The 27,524-nt window shown below is 41.5% G+C and overlaps 1 protein-coding gene across 2 annotated transcripts; it reads left to right on the top strand.

Moving 5' to 3' along the window:
* Nucleotides 1-6,726: 6,726 nt before the first annotated feature.
* Nucleotides 6,727-26,413, top strand: PRC1 (protein regulator of cytokinesis 1). 2 transcript variants are annotated; one of them, XM_075273325.1, is made up of 15 exons: nt 6,727-6,767; nt 11,598-11,730; nt 12,222-12,344; nt 13,648-13,881; nt 13,994-14,164; nt 14,250-14,399; nt 15,995-16,142; nt 16,256-16,392; nt 18,079-18,174; nt 19,198-19,344; nt 19,468-19,578; nt 20,285-20,392; nt 20,787-20,972; nt 22,076-22,116; nt 26,202-26,413. In XM_075273325.1, the coding sequence occupies exons 1-15, from the start codon at nt 6,757-6,759 to the stop codon at nt 26,248-26,250; spliced, it is 1,845 nt and encodes a 614-aa protein (XP_075129426.1). In that variant the 5' UTR covers nt 6,727-6,756; the 3' UTR covers nt 26,251-26,413. The 2 variants fall into 2 exon arrangements, with proteins under 2 accessions (XP_075129426.1, XP_075129427.1); XM_075273326.1 differs by lacking the exon at nt 22,076-22,116.
* Nucleotides 26,414-27,524: the final 1,111 nt, after the last annotated feature.

Below are 27,524 nucleotides of genomic sequence, written 5' to 3' on the forward strand. Positions count from 1 at the left end.
AATCCCAATTTTCGTCGGTATGCAAACGAGTTCTCTCACAGCACTGGGGGCGGGCCCAAGTGCTTAAACAGCACTGGGGGCGTCCCCAATGCTGCGAGAGAACTCTCTCCAGCGACGACTCCATCTTCTTCAGGAATGTTCTCTTCACGTGTCTTCTTTCGGCACAGGCTTCAAACTTCTAGGCCTCGGGCAGCCAACTGCGCATGCCCACTGGCCACAAGAAAATGGCCGCTTACAATACTGCGTAAGTGGCCATTTTCTTTTGACCGGTGGGCATGCGTAGTCGGCTTTGCCCTAGGCCCAAGGCCTAGAAGTTTGAAGCCACTGCCGGAAGAAGACACAAAGAGAGTCCGTTCCTGAAGAACATGGGGGCGGCGTTGGAGAGTGCATACCGTCGAAAACCGGGATTTCTACCGAACAGCGGCTCAGAAAAGACATCTAAAGGTAGGAGAAGAGTAGCTTTTCTTAAGGCTAATCCTACGTGTTAGTCACAAAAAATTGAGTTTTAATGATAGGATCCCTTTAATGTAGCTGAAAAGGAAGGTATGGCAATACATTAAATGCTGTCTGCACGGATGCCAAATGCAACTGTTGTAAGTTGCTAAAAAAAAATAGAAAACACAACACTGTTAAGAAATGGCATAATACACGGTGTGTGCTATAGTTTTATCATATAGAGCAAAGAATACATCTGATGCTGAGATTGTATATCCATTCAATGAGTTTATAGGTATGGACAGATGCAGAAGTGATATGTAAAGACAACTTGCGCTATTGCCGGTGTAACTGCTGCTTATAATGGGTGTGTTTACAGTTCCCATATATGAATCCCTGTGATGGTTGGTATGTATATATGTGACTTACAAGGGCTGCATAAAAATGCAAATATTAAATACTTCGGATATTGTGTATATCGGGGACATTGCCATGAATGATGCCTATTTTTGGATTGTGTAATAGGTATAAGACCAAATTTTTGAATGTTTTCTATATAAGTGCTTAAGTGCCAGTTTGCCGTTTTTAAGGCTGAGGCTCCAAGCAACAAGCCACAGCCAAAAAATGCTCGTACTTGGTCAAATACCACGCGGTAAACGCAGTAAAAATTAAATTCCCCTCACACCTTCCCTGGTGCTTTTTTTTTTTTTACACCAGTAACTATGCAGGGGAGGTGGGACAGGAGCTAGGACAACGTAGGCATTTTAAAAAAAAAAAGGAAACAGTAGAGATGAGCGAGTAGTGAAATATTCGAAAATTCTAAATTCGATTCGAATAGACCTCAATATTCGACTATTCGATCGAATACCTACTTGATCAAATACTACTCGCTCATCTCTAGTGCCTATCTGTTTTTAAAATTCCCATACAAGTGAATGAAAAGAGCCAGTATTAGGCTGTATTCACACAGAGTAACGCCAGGCGTTTTTTGTGTGTTTTTTGCACATAGCGCCGCGTATACGCCGCGTTAACGCCGGGCAACGCCACCGCTAAATAGCGCGGCGTAAACGCGGTGCTACGCGGCGTAAACGCGGCGCTATGTGCAAAAAAACACACAAAAAACGCCTGGCGTTACTCTGTGTGAATACAGCCTAAGGGTGAATTCACACTGAGTAAACGCTAGCTTATTCTGAACGTAAAACACGTTCAGAATAAGCGGCGTCTAAAGCAGCTCCATTCATTTCTATGGGAGCGGGGATACGAGCGCTCCCCATAGAAATGAATGGGCTGCTTCTTTCACTCCGTGCAGTCCCATTGAAGTGAATGGGGAGTGCCGGCGTGTACGCTCCGGCATGAGCAGAGCTTGCCGTATACGCCGGCACTCCCCATTCACTTCAATGGGACTGCACGGAGTGAAAGAAGCAGTAAATAGTAATAGTAAAATAGTAATAGTAAAATAGTAAAAAAAAAAAAAAAAGCTTTAAAAATATATAATAAAAATATGAAATAAATAAAAGTTCTAAATCACCTCCTCTCCCTAGAATATATATATAAAAGTAGAAAATCATATATCATAAACCACCGGGTTTTTTTTTCAATAAAAGGTGATCTAAGCAATAGATATTCCCCAAAATGGTATAACTAAAAAGTACTTCTGGACCCGCAAAAAAAAAAACACTCTATGCATCCCCGTACAGCTGCAGGGTCACCTGTCAATGTGGCCTTGAAGCTGTTGCAAAACTACAACTCCCATATATTAAATATTTTACCAGTTTTTGCTTCAAAATTTTTTTTCCCTATTTTCTTCCTCTAAAACCTAGGTGCGTCTTATAGTCCAGTGCGTTTTATAGTCCGAAAAATACGGTAATAATAATGATGATGGTGGCTAGCAATGTGATTTCAAGAGAACGTTTGGTCAGCAGAGCATCTAAAATGTATGTCAATATATGCAATTGAAAATATTAAAAATATTTCAGAAATGTGACTTGTGTATTTGTGTGTGGATATTTTCATTTTATGTATGTGTGTGTGTGTATATATATATATATATATATATATATATATATAAATCTAATTTGCCGTCATCATAACTTGCACATGAGAATTCACATCACTCTCCATAAATATGTATCAGTATATTTTCCAGTGTCAAGTGCAATTCTTACCTTTACAAAAGTAAACTCCATAGTGGCACGTAGATAATGCCGAATAGACTGCAAATAAACTGCTTATTCTTTTTGGGCCTACATGCCCAAAGTGAGAGAAAAGTCATTTCCAAGTAAATGTAGGATAGAGTTTGTTTTGCCACAAGATTAAATCCATTTTCAATTTCATGTTCATGTATTTGGCAGCAGGGAATACATTTACTGAAATCCACCTGCTGATCAGAGCCTGCTATCAAAATGAGGAGAATTTACAGAGGATCTGCGACTACAAGAAGTGTGGGCGGCAGGGGTGATACGTTCCTTTATATTTGAGCTCTGTTCCCATCAGCACTATACACTTTCCATCAGGGGTTCCAGGATTTTTGACATCAAGAACAGCACAGTCTGCAGCACTAATCTTGCTGTCAAAACCTGACTGATCCCATTATAAGCCAACGGTGTAGCTGTCATGGCTCTGTTATAGATGGAAGTCATAACATTAATGTGAACAGACTCTAAGATAACCAGCATGTTACATCAGTATTTTCCTAGATTCACATCTACCTATCAAAGTGTCTTCCGTTTCTTATACTGTACATTTCTTTATCTGTATTAACGTCTTCCTGTCTGCAAAGTAGATGTGATGTCCTAGTCAGCGAGTCCAGCCTTCAATCCATCTTCCAATGTAAACTGACTTGTAAACTGACAAAGCCCAGGCCGCTTTACAAAGAAAGCAAAACTTTCTGGAAATGCTGGCAAAAGTGCTGTAAAAATTAAATAGGCTCTATCATTGGGAAAAGTCATTTTTAGCTGAGCACATCCTTGCATAGGCTTTAGAAAGGCTATACCACACCTACCTTTAGTATGTGAATTGCCTCAGTAGTGTTTGAATAAGTCTGTTTTTATTCATATGCCAATTAGCTTCTCCGTGCATCGGAAGTCTCACTGTGCACTCCTCTCTGCTATTCTCTATGTGTATGTACAGCAGAAGCTGCTGTGCTGATGACCCATCTCCCTGCTCTCACACATATAGAGAATAGCAGACAGTGCACACAGACACTTCCGGAGTGTACGGTGGAGACTAATTAGCATATGCAAAAAAAGGGGTTAATTCAAAAACTACTGAGGTGATTTACATACAAAAGGTATTTGTGAAATAGCCTTTCTAAAGGCTATGCAAGTATGTGCTTAGCTAAAAATGACTTTTCCCAATGATAGAGCCTCTTTAATTTTTACAGCATATATGACATAAGCGACTTCCTATTCCATAGTGCAGTTATGAATGCAGTTTATTAATCCCCAAATCAGTGTATACTTGATAATCTAGAATATGCAATAATGCATCAAGTTAATCCAGAACAAGAGTAATGGTGGATTGCCAAAGACAGCAGGTCAGGCGCAGATCGAATTGCCAAATGGGAAGCACAAAATGACATAATACCTCTATTCTGTGAGTCAGTATGATCATAGTGATACCAAATTTATATAGTATTTTTATTATTTTGATAGATTTTAAACTTTGCAAAAAAATTGTTTTGCTATATTCTGACACCTGTAAGTGTTTATCATATTTACATATACAGAACTCGGTATAGTGACTTTTTATGCAACATAACATGAAGTTTTTATTTACACCATTTTTGGGAATTTGAGACAATTTGATCACTTTCTGTTCATTTTTTTCTTTTTAGAAGACAAAGTGTTAAAAAAAAAACAAAAACCACCATTTGGCGCTCTTGATTTTTTTTTTTTCTCACTTTGACATTCACTGTATGGGAAAATATTTTTTAATCATTTGGGCATCTTTGAATGTGAGGATACCTAAAGTGTTTATTATTGCTCATTTATGCCTATGGCTTCTGGGCGCTTTCAGTGCCACAGATGTGTTTACCCGCAGCATTGGTTGTGAGCTACACATGGTAGTTGTATTATATAGCCGTGATGTGCCTTGTATGGAGAGGGTTTAGCTCCTGAGTCCTCTCCATACATTCCCTCACAACCAATGATGTACAGGCAGGTTATTGGTCGTCAAGGGGATAACAGGATTTTTCAGGACTGTGATAATATATCCTTTAAAGTCCGTCAACACCAAAAACATTATAAAACCAACCCAAGACCTTATAGTGCTCAGAAGTGTTTTGTTTCTAGAATGACCGCTTAAAGGGGTTGTCCAGGATAAACTGATAATTAGCCCCTAAACTTAACTCCTGACCCCCACCTAACTTCTAATGTACAGTACTTCAATTAAAAAAAATGTATAATTACCCACATGACTGCTCCAGGGACACTTTCTGATAATTCGGAGATGTTTCATTTAAGAACATCACCATCACTCTTCTCTCTCTCTCCTATCCCCTGCAATACTTACGAAGTGCTCCTGTGTCGTGGGAACTGCTCCCCCATCTTCCTTTCTTCTAGCAGTGGGCAGAAAATGTTAGCCAGGGAGATGGGGAGGGTGGGAGGGGGTAGTAATGGGCAGGAACGCTAGGCTAAGGAAAATAAATAAATAGAAAAGTTAAAAAAAAAAAAAAAGCCAAAACCACGCCCACATCACTAGCCGCACTCCCGATGACACAATCCTATCCTTCCTACTAATATTATAAATGTGAAAGTTTGGATGTTTGTTCCTTGATCACACAAAAACGGCTGAATGGATTTGGATGAAATTTGGCACATAGTTTGTAACCTCGATTAACATGATTATTCCAGTAAATGACATGACTTTTAAACATGCCGGGAAAAATAAAATGTAATATGCCACAAAATTCTAAAACAACAAGAGCTTTGAAGGTAGCCAGAAATTAACAGACTTCTCTTGAGGCAGAGCTCAGGGGGATTATTGACGCCAACACGCTAATTATATGGCGTCCCAGCGAGCTGCTGAGATGCTGGAACAATCACGGGCACGGTGCGAATAGGCAGATCATCGATGCCAACAACACGCAGATGAAGTCGTGGGCAGAGGCTAGTACAAAATAAAAATTAACAGAGAGGAAAAACTATCTTAGGCTAAGGCTCCACGGGATGTCCTGCAGCAATAAAGCACTGCGGGGAAAACCGCGATGGGAACTTTCTGTTGCACCTATACCTATGGGGAAACCGCTGGTATTTCCATAGGTATAATTGACATGCTGTAATTTACAAAACCACAGCATGTCCACAGGGCGGTTTGTACCGCAAGTGGGCCCACTGTGCCTGTACTTTAAAACACCACGATTTTTCCGTCCCATGGAGCCTCGGCCTTAAAAAGCTTTTAGTAGTACTTTGCGCTATTAAATTAAAAATAAAAGTAGAAAGTAGACATGTTTTCCCTCTTCTTTTGTTGGTATCTTCTCGGATATAAAAAAAAAAATGCAAAAAAAAAAATAAAGCCCTATGTGTCACCGAAAAAATACGCAAAAATTAGCTGAATAACCCAAAAGATAAAAATGCTGTAGCCCTCAAAACCGCACATACAGGTAAAGGACCTGTTCTATATTTGCAGTCGGACTGTCAGTCTGCACACATTGTTGTTTGTACAGGCCCATAGAAAGGAATGGGTCAGTGAAACCCCCAGCTAGCACACTGAGCAGTCATATGGTTGTCTACAAGGGGGCAGTATTGTGTGTACAGACCTCCATACTCTATTGTCTACCGGCAATCATCTGCTCATTCTGTCTCCAGAGAAAAACCTGACCTATAGGCTGTGTGTGACTTCTACGTGTACTTTGGCATGCCAATCTTTTCTCTTTGATGGCGATGGAGCAACACGGGTAGATAACTGCAACGGGCCAGGCACACTGGGGCTCTCTATCAGTTTTTGCTGAACTTTGGGAAGTGTGGTACCTGCCGGGGCAGTGCACCAAAAAGAGCTAACTAAACACAGATCCGGGGTCACGTGACGCGCAGCCTGTCAGTCTCCACACATACATCGGCCCGGCCAGTCACACGGGTTTGCATTGAGACGGGATTTTGAATCAACAACTAGCTCAGGACGCATGCGCAGACCCTCATTCCTAACTGAGGAGTGGAGCTTTGTAGCCTTGGTGACACATGACGTCATCGGCGTCCACCAATGGCAATGCAGAGTGTTGTGTTCTCGAGGCAAATTTGAAAAGTTAGTGCGGCTGAGGAGAGGAAACGGTTGTATCAGTATCAGAGTGTGGTGTCCTGCGCAGGGAGCGGAGCGGCCGCCGCCATGAGGAGAAGGTGAGTGCTAATTACATCGTTAATTGCTTTAACTCATTGGCTGCCGTCAGGTGTGTGTATAGAAGCGGCCAGGCACACAGTACATGTATGACGACCAGTAACCTGCACACGGACTACATGCATCATAGCATAGATAATACGATGTGCCATCTCATGTCAAGGTGTGGTTTTAAAATCAGGGCGCCCCCTCCTCGTATACCCCGTTTGGTAAATCCTTGCATTGCCTATAATATAATATAGAGTGGCTGATGAAGAACTACAGGGCTCAGCATAGACTGGTTGGCACCTGGCACTATGCCACACCTCCGAAACCCTTCACCGAGTTTCTATCAATGATTGTAATGCAAGGAGCAGCAGAGCTGAGTGTGTATTGTATGTGAATGAGGCTGAGCTCACAGGTCTATCCATGACAATGCTGGCTCTGTATTGTGTCTGTCCTCCGGTCTGGGCTTCTCTTCTGTGAAAGAAACAGAAAACTAAAAATGATTTTAATGCCAAATCGCTCCATAGACTATTGGGTTGTATGGAGTATATTACATATTGGCGTCTGTGATGGAGGCTTGTGACCCAGCTTTCCCAGAGGCCTGAATGGCAGATCTGTTGCGTTATTTTCCCAAATCACTGCAGAGGTTATGTTTAGAACAGAAGAACATTGGGGATCATCCTTATGGGATCTAGCCCTGCAGGTTTTATCTGTACCGTACGTAAACCCTCAAATGTAAAGCATCATGGAATTAATGGTGCTATATAAATAAATAATAACTTGTCACCCAGCTTTTCTAGGGAAAGATATCACTAAGGGCAGACAGCTCTGTGTTGTGTGAGGTGGGGGAGGTAACGCTAGTCAGCAGTGACGGCCATTAATGTTCTGGAATTCTTTGCTCTAGGTAAATATTAACACCTGTACTCTGCAGGTATGAGGCTCGCCGTGTGATCCTGGATGTTGTCCTTGTGTTACTAATGTGAATGTGGCTGTAGTGCCCCTCACTGAGTGACTGCTGGGGTGCATAGTAAGGCTATGTCTACCACCATTGCCATGTTGTCCTGCGACTCCTTCACCAGTGTCAGTGACCCCCAAGGGTGCAAGCAGCTGCTATTTCTAGACGCATAAATATCCATTGGTGCTCAATCTTTTGGTGACTACAAGTCGCAGTATCACCCTGTTCACAATGCAACTCCATTCACTTACATTAATGAAAGAATTGCAGGATGACACACGTGACTTTAGTAGCAGCCAACGTTTCCATTTAGCTCCAACCCTAGTACTGTAGCCCTTTCTTCTCACATGGGTCTGTAGAGAAAATATGGACGCCTTCTATTTTAACGTGAGAAATGGATCAACCATGTACAAAGCATTTTTGGGAAAACTGCACAGTATGGTGTCCATGCTGAACACAGACGGCATATATGTGTGTGAATAAGGCCTAATAGTGTGGTACAGCCATTGCAGTGTACAGAGCCACCAGCTGATCAGTGCAGGGGTCTGATGTTGAACCCCTATGATCTATTCCAAGGATTGTTCATTAATTTTTGGTTTTGGACGGCCACATTAGGAGTTTCTGCCTGTCTAATAATATGTAAGGACTGCCTCTGTAACTAGGTATACATTATCTTACTCCAGTTTCAGCCTCTATTATCAGAAACTAGTAATGTAAATCTCTCCACCTATACTGCATGGTGGGGCTAATGTGTACACACTGTGAAATCTCCCCTGACCAGTCCGGTCAGCAGCCTGCATTGTTTGTGCACGAGTGGCGAGAGGATGGCTTCAGGTGTGTGAAGAAGCCTGGAGCCCTCCTTACTGTATATAGTCAGACATAGCAGCCAAACAAGCAGATATTCCAGTCTGATTTCTGGACCTACAGTGCAGAGAGGGAGCCATGAATATGGTTTGAAAAAAAAAAAAAAAAATGAGGCTATTTCTAATACTATAGGGTTTTTTATTTTTACTCTGTGAAAAACAATGTTGGAGTCCGTGCATGGTAATAAAATTGTTCGTTCCCTGTCCTAAAGTTATTCATATCAAAGAGCCTTTGGGGTTGTTTTTTTATATATGTAAACAAAAATACCTAATTTACTTGGGTGCTAATATGTTTTCAAGGACTGATATTGTTAGGTCGTGAGTATGAGATTAGTGGGGATCAGACATCGTGCACATCAAGCTCACTAGTCACTTGGCTACACGGCACCTTGGTCACATTTAGAGAAATAAGGCCGAGCTTTATACCAAGCAGATACCGTATACTGTGTATGAATGTTGTGGCCTCATGACTAAGTGACTGGCAGGTGGGTTGTTAAATCCTCACAATATGACCTGATGGCCTGTTCTAAGAAAGTCCATCGTGCTGGTATCTTCTGCTGTAACCCTATTTTGCAACTTTTTGACAGTAGAATGCTGAAGAGTGGGGCGGATAAATTCCCTCCATTGTCACAAAACCCTGATATTATGTCTTAATATCACTCACATGTCAGCCTGTACATGTTTAGACCTTAGGTTTGGTTGGTGCATGCAGAAACTGGATATAAACCCTTTCCAGACAGTGTGAGTGATCTCATCTTGCTGGCCCAAGCAGTCTGAGGGTGGGGCAGTAAGTGCTTATTATATCTCTGTAGCCGTTGCATTCTTGTTTTATGTGGTCATCCAGTGGAGTACAAGAGTTTTGCACAATGTGCTCAGTGTCTTACAATTATGTCATGTTGATCAAATAAATAAATGTACGGCAGATATCGCCAAGGGGTTAAAGCATAAGCATGGTGTTTTGATTTGTTTCCCCCACCTCCTCTGGGGCATCATCAGCCAGGACATGGTGCTTTAGCAATATATTTTTTATTTTGTGCATGGTGCCTTAGGGCCATGTACACCTGGCAAAATTTTCAAACTGAAAAAAAATCAAGCACTGATTTGGAAGAAACTGTACAGGAGAAATCTGAGAGGGAGCCTACGATTTCCACAATAGGTAAGCAGGTTACCAGGCCTCACATGAATAACCTCATTCAGTAGAGCCAATCCATTTGTGGCTAAGCAGTACTGTTATGTATGAAACTCACGTGAAGAATTGATTTATCTTTATTTTTTTCCTGCAACACAGACAAATCAGTGCGTGCATTATTCTGTGCCTTATAAACTACTATACAGAGTCCCCATGGTAGGCAGAATTCTAGCGTAAAGAATGTGTTATATGCAAGAAAATTAAAGTCATGTGAACAAGGCCTTACTGTACAGTACTCTGCCTTGGACTACACAAAGACATTGTAAGGAGAAATTCACGCTACTATTGTAAATGTCCATTGCTCTCATCCATAACAAGATGAGCGCTATAGATTAACGGACAACTGAGAAGGCTACTGCTGCTTGTTTCCATAACTCCCATAGAAGTGAATGGTTGTTACTAAAATGGCAAAGCTTAGAGAGCTGCTCTATTTCTGGAGCTTCCAAGTTAAAGGGGTTGATCAGGAATTTCAGTACTTGGGCCGGAGGTGAGACATAAAAAGCAAGTCATACTTGCCTGTACTTGGTACTCCAGTGTCTCCTGCCACTGTTTGGTCCAGCTGGCTGAAGTTCTTGCACTACGTGACCCCTGAAGGCAATAGATGACTCCAGCGGTCACAGAAAAGGAACTGGTGACATCACTCACATTTGTTGGCAGTTCTTTAGGACAGATGAGTATGATGGATCACAATTACTTCCGTGGTGGGCGTAACATCCAGCAGTGTATTCCCATTTCAGTCATGACTAACGGAGATAGGAATACCCCTTTCATTAGAAAAAAATTAAACAGCCATACAATGAAATATGATAATAGGTACTCGTATTTTCCACACTAACAGGCGTTCTCTAAGGGCTAGTTCACACGTAAAAACCTCCTGGCTTATTTTGGTCCTGAAAAAAACCGCTTCCTAATTAGGAAGCTTTTTTTTGACATTGCCAAGCTTTTTTTGGAGCTTTTTTTTTGTAAAAACCGCTTCCAAAAAAAGCCAGGCTGTTTTCCCCTCCCATATGAGTGAATGGGCTGAAAAAACCGCATCGCTTATTTTTGCAAAAAACCGCGCGGTTTTTGCCTCTCATTCACTTCTATTGCTTTCTTCAGGCGGAAAACGCCTGAAGAAAGGTCATGTTGCTTCTTTTTTCTGCTAGCTGAAAAATAACTAGCAGAAAAAAAAAGCTAGCGGGAAAAAAAAGCTAGCGGAAAAAAAAATCTAGCTGTTCACATAGGGCTCCATTGTAAAGGGGCTGATTTTGAAGCGAAATCCGCTGTCAAAAAACTCCCCTTTGCCCACGTGTGAACTAGCCCTAAGGCTTTTGTTCACACTGGTTATTTTGGTTCGGTTATTACATTATTTGCAGTTTCGTTCCGACCAAACACGGCCAAACCAAAACTATTATTATGCTGTGGAAGGGGGACTCTTAAAACCCAAAGTACAATAACCAGGTGGCCAGGGGAGTTGAAGAAACACCAAAAACAGAGTTACTCACCTCTCCTGGGCTCCCTATAGGGTGGCATCAGGGACTGATGTCACGTGACGTTGCATCTCTTGCAGCTGATCAGTGGTTCCTGACATCAGCCAGAAGCCTGAACGCAGCAGGGAGTAATGCTGGAACGCAAGAAAGGTGAGTAAGGCTAAGACATCATATAACAACATGCAGCAAAAAAAAAAAAACTCGGAAATGCATTGCGTCATTTTTCATTGTGATTACTCCAGCGTATAACACTAGCTGTAGTCCAATCCGCTTCACTGATTATGGTCTCTGCTGTTTCCTGTGTAGTTGACTGGCGTTTTTAGGTCTGATTTTCCTTCTAATATTTCTGCCTTGTCAATTGTGTGTTCTAGTGAGGTGATTGCTGAAGAGTCTGTCGCGTGCTTGAATTCTGCATTAAATCGTCTTCGAGACATCTGGGAAGAAATTGGAATACCAGAAGACCAGAGATTGCAAAGGACAGATGCTGTCAAGAGACATGTAAATGTAAGTACATTATTCACATTTATTAAGGAATAATGCACATGTGGTATGTAAGTATTGCATCATTTGTTACATTACAGAGATGTTCTCCACCTAGAAGGATTCTTTCTAGGCTGCATTCTCAGTAATATGGTCTATATGATGGGATACTTTGTCCCTGTGTATCTGCAGTACAGAAGTTTCAGGACTCTGTGCTGCTGTATGGGCTACACACGCAATGCCCCACCATGTACAAACCCTAAAACAGAAGTAATTACCATAGGATTTTTTTTTACCTTTTTAATTTTTCTGCAAAAGAAGCAACCGTATCCAGTGTCAATTTATTAATCAGGTTTTCAGAAACCAGTGGCTGACTTCAGCTACTGCATTACTTTAGACTTACCTTTTGTATGCTGCTTTTTAGACCTAGATCCTTTGAATTCATGTGACTGGGATTTGAGGATGTAATGTAAATGATTTTTTGATAAAAGGGTTTTACAACTTCTATGTAACAGATTCTTCTGACACGAATGATTGAAGAAGAGGAAAACTTAAAAGATCGTCTTCTAAAGAGCATTGATGTCTGCCGCAAAGAACTAAATACACTTTGCACGGAGCTGCATCTTCCGCCATTTGAAGTGAGTATTTAATGCTCTGCAAGGGGAAATCTGAGAGCGTATTATGTTGTCTCTACAAACTGAATTCTTAAAGTTCTGTACCTTGGCTTTCTCCGCGCCATCCACCACCTAGCTTACATTCAGCCTGACTGCAGTCAGTAGTCGTTCTGAATGCACAGCTGTGGAAAAGAACCTCCCATTCAAGGAGGTCTCCACAGTCAGACTCCCACCAATCAGGTGTTTATCCTCTAAATACTTTTTGTGGCATAACCCCTTTAAGGTGGCCATGTTAAATCAATGTTGACTGATCGCACCCATTGTAGCTAGACCATCTTATTTGCATTAGTACTGAATGGCATTAGGAAAAAGGATTGGACTGTTTGATTTCAGCATTCCTGGTGCTATTGTCCTCCTCTGTGCCATCAGAGGGATCTGGCAACTGTTTATTCCCCCTTCAACATTCATAACACATGCTTGCTTGGCCTAGCTGAGCATACATGTGTATTTGAAGAGGAGTAATAGCTGTCAGCTAATTTTCCTATGCCAGAGGTCATTCTGAGAGTTACTAAGACTTATTACTCCTAAGGCCCGGTTCACATCTGCGTTCAGTATTCCGTTCAGGGAGTCCACTTGGGTACGCTCCGAACAGAATACTGAGCGCATTAAAAAGCGGTGAGCAGTGAAAGCATACAGACGCCATAAACTATAATGGGGTCCGTGTGTTTTTGCGTGGTGTCTGCACGAGTCATGCGGAGAGAAAAGTACTTCAATAACTACTTTTCTCTTTGCATGACTCATGCGAACACTGCGTGGAAAACACACAGACCCCATTATAGTCTATGGGGTCTGTATGCTTTCACTGCTAACCGCTTTTTAATGCGTTTGGTCCCCAAGTGGACTCCCCTAAAGGGATACCGAACGCAGTTGTGAACCGGGCCTTAGATCCCACTGACCCTAGTAACGATTTTATTTTTGTATGGCAAAAGTGAACCATCTATGTGGCACAACCCATGCTGTTTGCATCATACAGAAAGGTCAGTTGTCTGAAATGGTGACCCACCCAAGAACAGAAAGCCATGTTATTGTCAGGGGGTTACCTTGAGATCACATGGTCCAAATGGGGAGAAGAAAATCTTGAATTTTCAGATAGACAGGAATAACTAAATAAGGTAATACTAGTTGAGTTATATATAGTAGGCATATATTGTATGACTAAAAATAATATTCTGGTGTGTTTATATTTTTTTAAAACATTTTTTAATACACTTTTAATTCTCAAACGCATAATTGTAAGTTGGTGCTAAAAGCTTTTTCTTTTTTTCAGGAAGATGAAGACAGCACTATCTTGCAGGTGGAGAAGGATTTGCGTACACGAGTAGAAGTCATGTTGAAACAGAAGAAGGAAAGAATGCAGGAGCTAAAAGTGTTAAAGCAGCGTGATCAAGACTTGTGCGACATCCTGTGCACACCTCCTTACTACATTGATGGCCACCATGTGCCAAGTCTGGATGAGCTAGATCAGTTTAGGAGGCATCTGACTGCGCTTTCTGCAGAAAAGGTTAATTTGGATGTTGTACTGTATATCAGTGTTGGTCTATATAAAATCTTGGCTATAGTATATGTAGAGTGTTGTGTTCTCACGCAGTCATTTTTGCTGACTGGCATCATAGGATCTTCGTGAAGCAGAATTTGTGAAAACCAAAAGACAAATAATCCTTTGTATGGAAGAACTGGACCGCTTACCTGACACAAGTTTCGAGAGAGATGTTGTGTGTGAAGAAGAGGAGGCTTTTTGTCTGTCCAAAGAAAATCTTGCAGCTTTACATCAGCTTCTTTTCCAGGTCAGAGCCTTTGCATACTTTTTTCCACATCGCTTTCATTTACAGTTTTTGTGACATTGTCATGGTAACAATTCTTGTTTTGCAGTTGCAAGAACAGATCAGAGAAAATAAGGCATTATGTGAAGTACTGCGGGCTAAAATTGTTGAACTATGGGATAGACTTCAGATACCAGAAGAGGAGAGGGAGGCTTTTGCAGTTCATATGACTGAATCAAAAGGAAAAAACATAAAAGCGGTAAGAATTATTTCATTAATGTGGAAAATTAAGATCGTTCTGGTCTGACATTCTAGCATTTATTCATAAGGTATATGGAGTCACTTTGATTGTCTCCCTTAGAATTTGTGTGTTAGGCCTGCTGGATTCTGAAATGTCTCCTATGCCAGAATTTGTGGGCATTTTCCATATTTTGTACCAAACTAGAAAGCTCATTGCCCAGCACTGAATTCATCCCACTGTCCCGACCAAAACGGAACTGCGTATTAAGCTAAATGTACCAATCAGTTTGGTATATACAGTATATGTAAAGCAAAATGCACAAGTATGATAGGGTGTGTGGACCATGGTTAGACGATTGGGGCATACCTTAAGGGCCTTGTGCACTCTTCTGAGATTCCCACGGCCACAAGAAAAATGGCCGCTTGCACAGTATTGTAAGCGGCCATTTTCTCGTGGCCGGCGAGCATGCGCAGTCAGCTTGCCCGAGGCCTAGAAGTAAGAAGACGCGGTGAAGTCCTCGTTGCAGAAGAAGATGGAGGCGGCGCTGGAGAGCTCTCTGGCAGCATTGGGGACGCCCCCAGTGCTGTTTGAGCGCTGGGGCCCGCCCCCAGTTCTGCAAGAGAGCTCATTTGCATACCAAGAAAAAACGGGATTGCAGGTGAATGGCGGCGCGGATAAGGAAAGGTATCAGACGAATAGCCTTTCTTAAGGCTATTCCGACATGTTAGGGAGAAAAAATTGGGTTTAAAAGATAGGATCCCTTTAAGCTGGCATAGTTGGGAGGTTAGAGGCATTTGTTTTTTCATACTGAGATGTCTATTATACTTTATTTGTAATCATATTACTCAGTTTCCCCTCTGATCCTACGGCTTACAGTCCCTACAAGAAGTGGATGGAAAATCTAAAGGTGCTTTGTGTATATGGCGTCTGAGAAACATATACATTAGTGTACATTTCTATAATTGTGTACTCTTGCCAAATTTGTTCTGGTTACTGGTTATGAGTAAGGGATCAGCCAGCCATGTATTCCTGAAACACGTAAGCTGTATCTTGTCTTTCTTTTGTATCCTGGATTCATTATGTAAGATTATTTTATCACTGATGAAGTAAAAGTTAAGTATTTTTTTTGGCATGCTGGATTTTTTGCATATTTTGGATTCACTATAGACTCCATGTCAGTCTGGAGTATTTTTCCGTGCAGCCACGTATATTTATACTCTATTTTTATGCTTTTCATCCATGGTTGAGCGTTACTATTGGTTTTTGCCAGAATATTAATAACCTATTGAAGTGAAACCTCCAAGACTTATTACTGTATATAGAATAAGCCATCAATATCACATCCGTAGGAGCTAGTGATTTTTCTACTTTCTACCATTTTAAAATTCTATTCGTATGCCTTACATGTTCCATGTTACTTTTTCCTTCACAACATCCCTTTGGTGGCTCCAGTTGGCTTTACAAATTAGTATCTTGTATCTGTGATCTTTCTGTTTAGAAGCCTGTTCTACACAATAGGTCCAAACTGCAGGGAACCACAAAAAAGGAAGAACATCTGGTAACTGAACACAAAGATTTCCTTCCCATTTGTAAGCTTCTTGTGTGTTTTGCAGTTACAAGATGAAGCGGAGCGTCTCCAGGAGCTGAAGCTGCAGAATATTAAAAATGTCATTGAAGTTATTAGAACAGAGCTGGCGGCCTACTGGGATAAATGTTTTTATAGTAATGAACAAAGGCAGGCTTTTTCTTCTTTTTTCAGTGGTAAGATTATTTATCTTATTATTTTGCCTTATTAATTATAAGCAATATTCTTCAGTCTTAAAATATTCGTATTGTTAGCACAATGTAACTGGACGCTTATTGTCTCTCTTTAGAAGACTACAGTGAAGACCTTTTAAGCCTTCATGATGCTGAAATTGAACGCGTCAAGCAATATTATGAGGTGCATAAAGAGATGTTTGAAGGTGTTCAGAAATGGGAAGAAAATTGGCGCCTCTTTCTTGAGTTTGATGTAAGTAAATTGGATATATAAGACACAATGTTTAATAATTCTTTATCTCTAGTTTAGTGCCATAAGTCTTAATAAGGATGTGCCATAAGTCTTAATGGGTGTTGGGACTTTCACTGATGTTGATAACAGAGCTCTTTGTCTTTAAGCGTTTTTATGGGCTAAAAATAGTAAGAATAGGTCATCAATAAAATATCTGCAAGGGTCTAACATATACTCTATTAACAAATTTGTCCTCCTTTCTGTGAAATCCTGCATCTCTTCCCTTAGAGAAAATGAGGGGAGGGGGGAGTCACTTCAAATTGTTATATCTCCGGCATTAAAAAACAATATGTACAAACTAGTACACAGTTGGGATTAGATTTACTGTATATGCAACTGTATAATATATATGGTATAAAAAATCCCAATACCGACTTTGTGAGAATCTCTTCTTTTATGAAGTGACTCTTCCTTACCCTCATTTTTCTCTTTACACAGCCCACACCCCATACAGAGTAACAAAGGAAAGAGTGAAAAAAATGCAGGATTTCACAGAAAGGAGGCAACATTTGTTAATAAAATATATTACAAACTATATTAGTGACACACATACAGCTATGTTACATTGTGTCACACTTTAACATAAACGTTGCTAAAATAATGTGCTGAGGGCAGCTACAGAGCTTCAGGAGAGGATGCAGACTCTTTGGAGGTGACTTTCATGATGGGATATCCTTACAACGATTTGTGCATAATTCTTGTCCTTTTAAGATGCATGCGTACTGATTGGGATCACAGCATCATCTGTCTCCTTCTCTTCATCTTTGTTGTGTTATTTTGTATACTTTGGGATAATAAATCACCAGCAGTGCTCCAAATCTCATTATATTAAGCCTGTCTGGGTTGAAGATTTAGAAAAACAAAAAAGCTCAGTCACAATATCCCGGCTTCGTTTTTCATGCACTGGACATCATAAGCAAGCACAATGAAAGTGTGATGTACTGCCCCAGCTTCATTGCAGAACCAGAAAGGCACTGGGTGCAGTAATCTTTAGTAGAATGGAAAAGGGGTGGGACTTTTTCTATTGTTAGAATAGCAGTCACCTTTATCCAATGGTTTAAAGAGGACCTTTTCATGGTTTGGGGCACAGGCAGTTCCATATACTGCTGGAAAGCCAACAGTGCGCTCAATTCAGCGCACTGTCAGCTTTCCCGATCTGTGCCCAGGGTGAAGAGCTAGCAGTCCCGGTACTGTAGCTCTTCACAGTCTGAAGGGCGTTTCTGACAGTCTGTCCGGAACGTCCTTCTGTACAAGCAGCGCCAATAGCTCTGTACTGTGTGAGCGGGGAGGAACGCACCCTCCCTCTGCTCACAGTGCTCGTCCATAGACGAGTATTATAAGGAGGGGAGGGGGCGTTCCTCCCCGCTCACACAGCACAGCGCGATAGGCGCTGCTGGGCAGAAGGACGTACCTGACAGACTGTCAGAAACGCCCTTCTGACTGTAAAGAGCTACGGTATCGGGACCAATAGCTCTTCATCCGGGGACAGATCGGGAAAGACGACAGTGCGCTGAATTCAGCGCACTGTCAGCTTTCCAGCAGTATATAGAACTGCCTGTGCCCCAAACCATGAAAGGTCCTCTTTAATAGATAATGTGGGTGTAATGATATATACAAATCAATGTATTTATTTATTTTTTGACTTAGAAAAAGGCAACAGACCCCAACAGGTTCACAAATCGGGGAGGGAATCTCTTAAAAGAAGAGAAACAAAGGGCAAAGTTGCAGAAAATGCTTCCAAAGGTAAGAACAATATAAACACACAATATCATATTGTATAGTTTCTGTAAGAGCTATATTAGTTACAGTCAAACTTTTTCTACCTAAACTTATATTTGGGCCTCTGGGCAGAACTTAGGGTTGCCTGGTCTGACCATTGGTCCATTTCATAATGTTTGAAAATTATCTACATTTTACCTTAAAGCGGATATATCTATTGATAGGGATGAGGGATAACTTCATGATCTGTGGCGAGATCTGACCACTGAGACCGCCACCAGTCCTGCGAAGGGGGCTCCAATTCTTGCATTGAGTGACTCTCTGTAGGATCTGCAGAGGTGGAGTACAGCACTTGACTATCTCTAATCCTCCATTTGAATACAAGTGCTTTTTCTTCCCATCCCTGGGGCTCTGAAACTTAAAGGGATTGGCCACTTTCAGACCAATATTAACCAACAAATGTACAATAAAAATATTTACAATTTTCCAATATACTTTTTGTATCAGTTCCTCACGGTTTTCTAGATCTCGGCTTGCCGTCATTCATTCTGTTTCCTCTAGTGGATGAAACTCTGACCATGGTCATGTGATGTACAGTCCATGGTCATGTGATGAGCACACAGGTGCCGCTCATTATAATCACAGGACAATAATCAGACATCTGCCTGGTAATCAGCTGTGCACCTGTGTACTCATCACATGACCATGGACCATAAATCACATGACCATGGTCAGAGTTTTATCCACTAGAAGTAACAGAATGAATGACAGCAAGCAGAAAACCGTGAGGAATTGTTACAGAAAGTATATTGGAAAATTGTATATCTTTTTATTGTACATTTGTTTGTTAATATTGGTCTGAAAGTGGCCAACCCCTTTAAGGTGTGGTTTTTATTCTGCTCACAGCAGCTACAGTACTATGGGAGCGGTTTAATGCGAGCATCCCAGCTAATTTGTTAGATTTCTATATTCACTTCTATTGAGGGTGCCCACTTTGCATAATATATTCAAGTATGTTTCCATAAATCATTTATAATTTTCTTTTAGTTGGAGGAAGAACTAAAAGTTCGGATTGCAGCGTGGGAAGAGGAACAAGGGCAGGAGTTCTTTATGAATGGGAAGAAATTCATGGATTACGTTGCAGAGCAGTGGAATCAACTTCATTTAGAAAAAGAGAGAGAAAAACAAGAGCGGGTAAAAACTTTTTAATTTTGTGTCTCTTTAGTTCAGTGTTCAGCATACTAAATACTAACTGTGCAGACAATATGCCAAAGTTAAGGTTCGTGTATTTAACCATCTTTTAATTTTTTGATCTAGTTAATGAAAAAGAATCGTCAGCTAGAAGAGGAAATGTTCTATGGAAGTGCACCAAAAACCCCAAATAAAAGAAGAGTGCTTGGATCAACTACACCAAGTAAATTGCGCAAGGTCTGCTCTTCACATTTATTTACTAGTGCATGTACATTCTATGACCAGAATGGGCCTTTTATTGAGTTGGTGTCAGAATATTTAGGCTCCTATGAAAACCCCCCAGATGCGCACATCTCCAGAAGACTCTCAAACAGCATCTTAGGATCCCATATCCACTACCCTATCAACAGAAAATTTACCTATGTAACCATGAAGGACACACAAAAACATTCCCACTGCCCTAAAAACTCATCATTTTTCCTACATTGCACCACTTTCTGTTTGAGCGTTGTGTGACCTTCTTATACAATCTGATGAAGTCATAACTCCCTAGAACACATAAAATCAAGCCTTAAAAGTACTTAACCTTTAAATAAACTTGGTGTCCATAGATTTCTGTGAGTGACTATGCAGTGTAGACTTTGACATAGATGAGCACTCAGCTATTCTGTTCCCAGTGAGGCTGTTTCTTGTAATTCTTCACTCTTTCATCGCGTGCATTTTTTTATAGACCTTTTACAGCTATAAAGTGACCAGAACACTAGATGGTACTTAGGCTGTGCTCATGTTGCTCACAGAATGCTCTACACTGCCTCTTCTCTACATCATCCTTATTGTACTCTATGAAGTATAGTATAACTGTACAATAACAAGTAACACTGCGATGCATGCGCATGTTTGTTCCGACTTCCTTGCACTAACCTGCCTGCTTTCCATCCCTCAGCTTAATGGCACATCCGTTTCCTGTTCTACCAACAGCACGCTACGCTCTGCGTTCAGTGGAACAATGTGCCACTCGCCTGTGTCACGTCCACCCCCTAGTGGTGGCAAGGTCAGTTAATATTATAGGTATATTTTTAGTTACATTTGAATCCCAATGAGCTTTTGCTGTCTGACTTGCATGTTTGCATACAGCATCATTTACAGAAGGACTATTGCTCCAGATACACTTTCTGAATAATAAATACATTTTATATGTGAATATCCTCGGGTCAAACCTTCTAAATGGCTTCTGAGCAACACTGACTGTGGGTGGCTGAAGCCTCACCGTCCTTTCACATTCCTTAGGGAATTATGTGTATATTTCCATGTATTCGGAGCTAACAATAATAGGCTGCATTTGCTCCGATTTCTGACGTTTTTAAAGCATTATCTACTCTCCCCTTTTTAATAGCATTTATTTTTTTTGTACAATTTAACCTAAACCTCTTAATTATTCCTTTTAGCCTGGACTGCCCATCCGGACTCCAACCAGACAGTTCAAGACTCCACAGTCGAGGAGACAGGAAAAGAATAAAGAGAACATGTCACAGTTAAATGGAACCGCCATGAGTGGTGGGTGCCACTTCACAATTCCTGCCCAGCGTAACCTCAGCGTTAACTCTGTTGCCAGCACCTATTCTGAGTTTGCGGTAATTCACCTTTTCTTAGACAACACAGATAACAGCAGCACACAGTCAGGAGGAGAGATCTATAAGAGGTAGAAGAGGTTAGCCATAGCAAACTCTAATATGAAGTGCAGTGTTGTCTGTGATTCCCTGGCCATTATGCACACTCTTATAGCTTGAGCATTTATAATATTCTTGAAACAAAGGCTTTCAAAATATCTTTTTAATGTTCACAATAGGATTAGGTTATCAAGATAGGTAGTCAATAAGAAATCAGTGAGGTTCCAACTCAGAGGACTCCCACTTAATCAGATCTTTGATGGGTTCACTGTGCACGTGCAAGTGCAAATGACCTCTTCACTGTTTACATCTGCGCTGTTAGTTTTTAGCTGTGCAATTCAATTATAATTGTCACATTGACTTCTATGGGGCAAGGCTGTAATTGCATCACAAAGCAGCTATAAAACAGGTGGTGTGCAATGATGAAGGGGTCACAGGAAATGCTCAAATGCCATGGGCCCTTTAAACAGCTGGTCAGCAGAAGTCCCAGGTGTCAGACCTCAATGATCTGTTATTGGTGACCCATCAAAGGGGGGGGGGGGGGGGAATTATATGTCATTTTTTTAAAAACTTAGAATATGTATGCATTATTTATATTGCATGGTGAATGACATTTAAATAGAAATTAAAATGAAAAATTGCAGAATTACGGGGTGTCCACCAAGATGATCCATTATAAAATATGACTGGTGGAGCGAAAACAAACAACAGAAAATTATACAGCTACATTGAGAGAAAAATAGATTCAGTAATATCAAAGTCGCAGGCTAAAAATAGACTCCACAACATCAGTGTCATGGTTAGAGCTCTTAGCAGCTACTGTATGTGGTAGTTTTGCTTATGCAGTAGTGATGTTGAATATAAATCACACAGTGAGGTATCTGCAGACCCTCTGAAATGTAAAGGGGGGGAGTATTGGCATATAGGGATTCACAGACCTGCACATTTTACAATGACCACAGATTAAAAAAAAGAAAAAAATTGTTACACAGAATACACAATGTAAATTCACCAAAAAATGTTTTGGCTGATCTCTACATGTTTTTACTCGTATTCTGTGTTTATAGAGGGACTCCACACACATTGACTCTACAACTATATACTCCAGGTCTGTATCTACCACACTACACATACCTGGTGCATGCAATTGGGATTTACTTATTCTTCCAGCTGCTGTTTCCCCTAAGGTGTCATGTAACCTCTCTAACACTTTCTTATGGATACCAACGGTGGTGGAGGGGTGACGGGTAACTTCAGCTTCTCAGCAGGATATTAACAGTGACCTCCAGCTGTAACTATAGGCACTTATCACATAAAGCAGCACCCCTCCTCATCTATGAAGCATGTTATACAGAAACCTCCTCCCCACAGTGCACCTTCCGTTGTATCCCTTGCAATGTACTGTATTTCAGAATGTTGCTTTTAGTTGAGACTTAAAAACCTCAGAACCTGACTGTGTTGCTGTTTTGTAACCTCATGGCTTTTGTTTGCTCTCCATTTACTGTATTAACCATCTGTATTGATGCTATTAACATGGCTGAAGCTGGGTTCACGTATATCACTTGTGTCCGGCCATATTTTTTATTTCTGTGTCAGACACAACTGGTGACATTTTTGTGCACTGGTCAGGCAACCATATCCTGAAATGGCTGGACAATAAATTCTACCAAGCCAATGTTATTCGGTCCAGCCTAATGTGTGATTTCACATATAAACCTATAGAACACAGTGTGATCTGTTCTGACATCAGTTTCCCTCTGTTGTTTCTGTTTCATGCTAGAGGGAAAGAGATCACAGGACATATATGACCCCAGCCTTCATGTGCCATTGTGCATTCATGGTGCTCTGTCTTGTCTTTTTCTGTGCTTCCTTATTCATGTGTCTCTGTATTGCTTCAGTGTTTTGTCCATTTTCTTTGTTTCCTTACAACATTAAGCCCCTAACACTTTGCACTTAACCAACTCTGTTTATTAAAGAGATTCAATAATTAAAAAGCTATTTTTTTTGTCCCTAACATGTAGGAATAGACTTAAGAAAGGCAATTCTTCTCCTACCTTTAGATGTCTTCTCCGTGTCGCCATTTGGTGGAATTTCCTGGGTTTCTTCTGTATGCAAATGAGTTCTCTCACAGCACTGGGGCAGTCCCCAGCACTCAAACAGCACTGGGGGCGCCCCCCAATGCTGCAAGAGACCTCTCCAGCACCGTCTCTATCTTCGCCTGGAACGGCCTCTCCCTGCGTCTTCTTCTGGTGCTGACTTCAAACTTCTAGGCATGTGCAGTCGGCTCTGCTGTCAGGCCGAGCCGACTGCGCGTGCCCAAGGCCATTTTCTTGTGGCCGCTTTCCCCAGCTTACTGTGTAAGTGGCCACTTACACCAGTTTACACCAGGAAAATTGCCGCTGGCATGCGCAGTAGGCTCAGCCCGACGGCAGAGCAGACTGCGCATGCCTAGAAGTTTGAAGTCAGCACCAGAAGAAGACGCAGGGAGAGGCCGTTCCAGGCAAAGATAGAGGTGGTACTGGAGAGTTCTCTCGCAGCATTGGGGGCGCCCCCAGTATTTGCTGTTTGAACCCCAGAGGACCGCCCCCAGTCTGCAAGAGAACTCATTTGCATACAGAAGAAAACCGGGATTTCTACCAAACGGCGGCGCAGAGAACACTTCTAAAGGTAGAAGAACAGGCTTTCTTAAGGCAATTCCTACATGTTAGGGACAAAAAATAGCTTTTTAATTATTGAATCTCTTTAAACCTACCCATTTAAACACATTTTTCTCAAACCTGTATGAGTCTAAACTTTATTTCAACATATGCATCTTTTTCATTTGAATATTCACTTTGAACCCACCTCCATATTGCTTCCAGTAAATATGCCTGATCTACAAGGTGCTTTGTGTTTTTGTGTAACATCTGAATTGCAGACTTGTCTTTTTAGAAGGGTTATTCACTTTAATAAAATGTATCCACTTTAATAAACTTGATGACCTATCATTAAGATAACCCATACATTTTAGATCTGTGGGGGCTAACTGTCTGAACCCCTTCAGATCAGCTGTTTTTATGGGGCTTGTTTATACGCTGGGAGCTGCTATGCTCATTTACCCTCTTTTATGCCAACACATCCCCACTGATCTAAAATGGACAAATCAGATTATGGAGTAGGGAGGAGAAGCCTGCTGGAAATGACATGCGGTTAAGGTGCAGCTCTGCTGTGCTGTCAGTGAGAGAGCTCTTTGGACACTGCTATACCTTTCAAGATGAGACCCTACCACTGCATAGAATGAGGGAATACCTCAATTACCAGCTTCCCCTCTCTACAGAGTTCTGTGTGAGAGCTGGATACAGACTCTATATAAACCAGCAGAATGTCTGCCATGTCCACTGGATGAGGACAGAACTGGCATCTTTTGAAAGCATATAGAACTACCGCATTTTATGGACTATAAGGCGCACTGGACTATAAGCCGCATTGCCCATGAGTGCCTTATAGTCCGTCTCGGTTCATATATAAGGCGCACCGGACTATAAGCCGCAGTCCGGTGCGCATTATATGTTATTGAAAGCGGCGGCAGGCAGACTTTGCCAGCGGCCGCTTAACCCCCCGCGTGCCAGCCGCTTCTATTGGAAGCGCTCGGCAGGCGAGGAGGGGCTCTATCAGCAAAATCATGCTGATAGAGCCCAACCGTAATGTTGTGAAACTTACCGAGCGGTGCAGGGTGGGCGGGCATTCAGGCCTCCTCTTCCTCCAATGTTCCGTCCTCCGCCGCTCGCTGATAATGGCCTGGGCGCATGCCCAGTAGTAGAAGCATTATGATATTGCGCATGCGCCCCGGCCATTATCAGCGAGCGCCGGAGGAGAAGGACGGAACATCGGAGGAAGAGGAGGCCTGAATGCCCGCCCGCCCTGCACCGCTCGGTAAGTTTCACGTTCTGTTTCAGCGTGACAGCAGGGCTGCCGGACACTTCCCATTCATTTCTATGGGAGCCGGCATGCGAGCGCTCCCCATAGAAATGAATGGACTGCTTTTTTCCATTCATTTCTATGGGGAGCGCTCGCATGCTGGCTCCCATAGAAATGAATGGGAAGTGTCTGTCCATTCATTTCAATGGGGAGCGCTCGCATGCCGGCTCCCATAGAAATGAATAGGAAGTGTCCGGCAGCCCTGCTGTAACGCCGGCGTGTACTGCTGTGATACACGCCGGCGTTCCGTAGTGTGAATGCACCCTTACAGTGCCTTTTATGTATGTATGGAAGCGGCACGCAGACTTTGCCGCCGCTTCCATCCATATATAAGGCGCACCGGACTATAAGCCGCACTTACGATTTCTGAGGAAATCGTAGGTTTTTATGTGCGCCTTATAGTCCGGAAAATACGGTATACATTTGCCCTCTAACTCCCTACTTTATTGTTCTGTCTATAGTCACTGTTATACTACAGCAAATATTCAGCAAGCCTCTTGCACAGAGTGCTAGGTAACATTTCTAAAAGGTAGAATGGCATAGAAATGAACAAAAAAAACTAGAGGTGCATGCTAAGATGTGAATAGTATTAAAAAAAAAACAAAAAAAAAACTAATCCTATAATGGAACTCCATGGACCTTATTATAAGTCAATTGGTTGTGTTGGTTGCCTTTGATACTTATGTAACACATCCGTCGAAGTTTGTATTTTGTTTTTCTGCTTATATGATGGAATTCGCATGCAGATTGTCCATGAAATTGTCATCCACTGCTGTACTGCACCTTTCAGCAATGTTGGATATATAAATCCAAAGTACCAAAATGTTTACAAGAAAAAAAAGGGCTATATTCACACCGCCTCTCGATGAAGACTGCCATTCTCTCCTGTATTAATGCATAGATGACTTTATACTTGAGGCATTCATTCTGTATTGGAGGCTATATTCGCATGTCTGCTGGGGTGCTGAACACGAATATCACAGACGCCCACAAAATGCACACATGTGAATACAGCAGCAATAGGATATTTTAGTATCCCTCCAAACCATCATAGCTCCACTCCTAATGGATGTCATGATGCAGATGTGAATAGAGCCCAGTTTGTCCTTGATATTTTATCAAGATTGAACATTTGTATCTTTTCATAGCTAGCTTTGCATGCCCCTCCCCCTTTCTTAATGCTCCTCCCCTTAACATGTCTAGTAATAATTATTCATATTTTGTTCCCTTTTACAGCGAGAACTTTCAAAAGCTACAAGAGCTAACACCAACCCCCGAGTCCTGAACTCTACGATAACCAATATGTAAGATACTGTCCAGAAGTAGGAGAATGGAAGCGGAGGCGGCATGTGTACATTTTACATCGCTGGTCGCTGTGAGTGGCCACAATGTGTATATTGAGATGGTCTCCTTTTAGATGAAGGGTGCTTTCCCAGGACTCTGCTTAGAGGGGGAACCTGCGCCATGCTGAATTTTGCACTGTAAATTCATCTCTAGCTTATTTTAATAAATAGCTTTTATCATTTGGTGATCTCAGAAGAATGACAGACATTACAACTGGTAGTTAGAATTTATGTATTCTGCCATTTACTGTAACTCCTTGTATTCAGTTGTTCTGGCTTCGGCTGTCACAAGGGTTAATATAATATTTGTGTGTGTATATACGGTTCGTAGTTCTGCAGCTATCATGAACACTTTGCACATTTATTTCCTTTTTCACTGTCACTACAGAGATTCCACAAAATAGTTTTATTCTCAAATGAAGTGGCTCGTGGAAATGCTGGTTTTATAGACTTTAACACTACTTTTATACTTTTTTTTTTTTTTTTTTTTTTTTTTTTTGCATTGAAGTCCCCCAGGTTGGTAATACAAGCATATATAGCGTAGTATCCTGGGGTATGTCCGGTTCTATAAGACCTTTCTGAACACTATAATACTCTGATCACTACTGGATAGCTGTACCATTTATTATGTTGATTCATTTATGTGACTGTAACATGTCGATGAGGACCCCACAGTATAGAAGAGCCGCCACTAGAGGCCATTCATTTTAGCAGCGTCCCTTTTTAAATGGTGTTTTTACTTCAGCAGTAACCCCTGCTTTTTACCTTTTACATATTTTACACAAGTACGACCTCTCCTGTTGCGCTGATAACTGAGTTAAATAGGTTAAGAAGCATTACTTACCTTGCTGTTGCCGTTCCAGCTCTGCCCACGTTCCTTGCTGTACTAGCTCCTGATTCCTCTGGACGTACAAGAAATAACATGGAGCCAGTCAGTGGTCACCGCTATGTCCAGTGTTTGGCTTGGCAGCCATCTTCTTAGCGGACCAAGACGTACATGGCAATATACATTATTGAAACAGCAGCAGCAAGATGAGCAACGCGCGCGCTCTCTATCTTTTTTTATTTTATTTTTTATATAATCCATTTTGCCTTTTAAGTGTATGAGACTATGTAATGAGTCTCATGCAACAGGCTATATAGTGGCTCCTTTACATGAATATTCCTTATAATTTGGTAGTACAACTCCAGACACAAAACCTAGTGATGTGTGTGA

The sequence above is a fragment of the Leptodactylus fuscus genome, chromosome 5 (genome assembly GCF_031893055.1).
Source record: "Leptodactylus fuscus isolate aLepFus1 chromosome 5, aLepFus1.hap2, whole genome shotgun sequence".
Taxonomy (NCBI): Eukaryota; Metazoa; Chordata; class Amphibia; order Anura; family Leptodactylidae; genus Leptodactylus; species Leptodactylus fuscus.